The sequence below is a fragment of the Sphaeroforma arctica genome (assembly GCF_001186125.1).
Source record: "Sphaeroforma arctica JP610 unplaced genomic scaffold supercont1.795, whole genome shotgun sequence".
In the NCBI taxonomy this organism is placed as follows: Eukaryota; class Ichthyosporea; order Ichthyophonida; genus Sphaeroforma; species Sphaeroforma arctica.
Genome location: NW_014039763.1, coordinates 1 through 3,577, shown reverse-complemented (window position 1 = coordinate 3,577; position 3,577 = coordinate 1). Strand labels below are relative to the sequence as shown.

The 3,577-nt window shown below is 41.3% G+C and overlaps 1 protein-coding gene across 1 annotated transcript; it reads left to right on the top strand.

Moving 5' to 3' along the window:
- Positions 1–1,421: 1,421 nt before the first annotated feature.
- Positions 1,422–3,577, top strand: SARC_08637 (hypothetical protein; the record flags this gene model as incomplete). The annotated part of the gene is made up of 4 exons (XM_014297374.1): positions 1,422–1,898; positions 2,211–2,339; positions 2,846–2,906; positions 3,052–3,577. Coding segments are annotated over 4 exons (1,193 nt in total), but the record flags the coding sequence as incomplete, so codon positions are not given.

Genomic DNA, 3,577 nt, shown 5'->3' with positions numbered 1-3,577 from the left:
CGTTTAGTAAAACAAGAGTAGTACTAGACCTGTCGCCAATCAACAAACTAATTCCGCAACATAGTTTTCCCTTACCAAAGATAAGCGAGATACTACGCAAAGTGGAAGGTGTGACTATCTTTTCCAAGGAAGACTTAAAAGCTGCATTCCATCAACTACAAATATATGAGCCGCATAGGAAATACTTTTCCTTTACTTGGCAAGGTAAGAAGTACCAGTTTAAAGGTACACCTGAAGGCTTACACATGTTACCTTCTTTCTTCCAACAAGTTATGATGGAACTATTTGCGGACTTGTCGGATAACGTATCAGTATATACGAAGACAGCATATGAACATGCTAAACTCGTTCAGGAAGTCTTAAAGCGACTAAACCATGCCAAACTTAAGATTAACGAGGACAAGTGTTCTTTTGCTAAAGATACTATACACTTACTTGGCTACAAGGTATCTGCAGCAGGGGTTAGAAATTGATCCTGGCAAGAAACAATTTCTGTTGGATTTATCAACACCGATTACTGGAAGAGATGTGAACTCTCTGTGTGGGTTTGTTAACTTCTTCTCGGATTCGGTACCTCATCTTTCTCATTACTTAAAGCCTTTCAGTCACCTACGACTGCACAAAGGGCCTTTGGGAAAGCTCTGGACTAAAGAATGTGATGATGTATTTAAGCTAGTCAAAAGTAAAGTAATAGACGCACCCATCATGTAATACCCTGTGGATGACGTCCCATTCCAAGTAGCAACCGACGCTTCAGATCGAGCGGTAGGTGGAGTGCTATACCAAACGATAAATGGTAAACCACGCTACATACAATTCTTTAGCAAGAGTTATAATAAAATTCAAAGGAATTACCCTACCGTTAAACAAGAGCTCCTTGCTATTGTTACTGCGCTAAGACAACTTAAAGACTAACTTTATGGAAGTTACTTCACTTTCGCCTGTGATCAAAAGTCTTTAACATTTTTAAAGGACATGAACCCTGATTCCCAGTTGGTGAGCCGCTGGCATGACATTATTGCTAAGTTCGCTTTTAACATTACACACATACCAGGAATACATTATTATCTTCCTGACATGCTCTCTCGACTTGTCCCTGACTACCAGAAAACAGTTAAAGAGTTATTAGCAACCGATTGGATGCTTAATAAGAAATGGTTTAACCTCGCTCAATCAAGATGGGGTCCATTTACTATTGATATGTTCGCCGCAGAACATAACAAACAGGTTTCTGATTATAGGTCGTTGACTCATCCTAAAGGTGATGCCTTTCGACTTGACTTATCAAGCATAATGCGTGAGCAAACCCAACTTGGCAACTTATCGCATAGTTGTTAAATCATGATAATATTACTAAATCTACTATTCCGCTGTGTTGTCCCTTATGTAGCTCCGACCCATGGATACGTGATTTAATTAATATGATACATGACGAGCCTATCTATGTCGACCGTGAAACCGACACGTTCTTGTATCAGGGATTCTATTCTATTAAGAAGACACCTTGGAAACACACCATCGTTTGTCGCATCGGTCCTGCAGGTACCACTAAGTGGAAACCCTCAACCGAGTTCTTAGCTAAACTAGAGGAGTCTAAGGAGTTTGAACAAAAGCTCAACACTCGTACAACACATGCACCCAACAAGAATGCAGTCGAGGTAGTGCCGATTGAGACGGCATTAGATCGTAAAAACATGGAACTAGCTAAGACCATGGATCAAAGACTCAAAGCTCTAAGAAAATCTGAAGCTCGCACTCAACTACTTAAAGCGCTGCTCAAAGAACAGCCACGAGCTGCGAAACAACTGAAGAAGATACTTCAACAATCTAATGTTGTTCCTATTCTATTAAGAAGACACATTGGAAACACACCATCGTTTGTCGCATCGGTACTGCAGGTACCACTAAGTGGAAACCCTCAACCGAGTTCTTAGCTAAACTAGAGGAGTCTAAAGAGTTTGAACAAAAGCTCAACACTCGCACAACACATGCACCCAACAAGAATGCAGTCGAGGTAATGCCGATTGAAGCGGCATTAGATCGTAAAAACATGGAACTAGCTAAAGCCATGGATCAAAGACTCAAAGCTCTAAGAAAATCTGAAGCTCGCACTCAACTATTTAAAGCGCTGCTCAAAGAACAGCCACGAGTTGCAAAACAACTGAAGAAGATACTTCAACAATCTAATGTTGTTAATTACGGATTTAAAGCAAATCGATTTGGGAGGCCTATCTGTGGAGCATCGGGAGCAGGCTTATCGTGGAGTAATTGTGGCCCTAGCCAAGGATTTGGGTCAGACTGATTTAGGGTTTAGGTTTGCATCTCTTGTGGAGCATCAGGTACGTCCCACATTCCAAAATTCTTCATATATCTCAAAATTCGTCAAAGCAACGAAGAAAAAGCAGCATGAACTCGCGCTGCATCGTCCGAGGCAAAAATTTAGGCCGAGGACGACTAACTCCTGTAGAAATACGGCCTCCGGTCAGTCTAAAATATCAAGATCAATTGAGATAATACATTGGTTTTTATTTGTATTTTAAATAATTTAATACAAGCTCTTTTTCCAATATTTCCAAAGTGTTCTAAATGCACTTTGATGGCTCCAATAGCCTGAGTATTTGGTATGACTCATCTACTTGGACCTATTTGAGACATTAGTAGATGTAGGAAATTATAAACTAAATTTTATAATCTCCGAACTACTACTTATAAATTTTGGTCCTCCCGCCAATCTCCAAAATCCAATAAGTCTTTTTCTTTTTTTAACTTTTCTTCAGATGGAACTTTATTTATATCAGCTAATGTATTAACGTGACTTACGTTATTATGTCTATCTACAAATTAGGCATGTGGTCATGAACACTTAGTACTTCTAGTGAAAATTATTCAATATAGAACAGTTAGAGGTACGCCCTGTGTGATTGAGGATATTTAGGCTCTTAACAAGAGGCAGTCCCGATCATTCTTACACAAGCTACCACTGCTAAATCCTAACTGACTAAATTGTATTTTAGTTTAATACAGTTTGAAACCTAGTAATTTCCATCGAAGTTTACACTCCCCAACGGCCGCACGACAGTGGTCCCAGGATCGATCCGAATGCCCCTCTGTATTGCAAGGTAAGAAGTGTCCTAGCGAAATGGAGAGAGAACGGAGCATCCCACGAGCTTATGCAGGCCATCAAGTATGGCGTGCGGCCCAAGTGTCGGTGGATAACAATTCCGGAGGTGGACGAGGCGATGATCCAGGCGGAAATTTTACGACTGAAACAGGGCAGAAGTATCCGACGTTGCCAGGGAGGCAACTTGGTACACTCAGCCTTCATGATACCAAAATCCGACGGAAAGAGAGGCCGATTGATTCTAAATCCGGAAAGCATAAACGCTCACGCGCAGAAGAAGACCTACCAAACAGAGGGTCTAGAAAAATTGGCGCACGTTGCGAGATCGGGGGATGTAGCTATGTCAGCCGACATAAAGGACGGCTTTTATGCGTTAGCTGTTGCCAACCCCAGGATCTGGCAATTTTGCGACCACAGGCACCAGCTATGGTGCTTCTCCGGAAAGCATAAACGCTC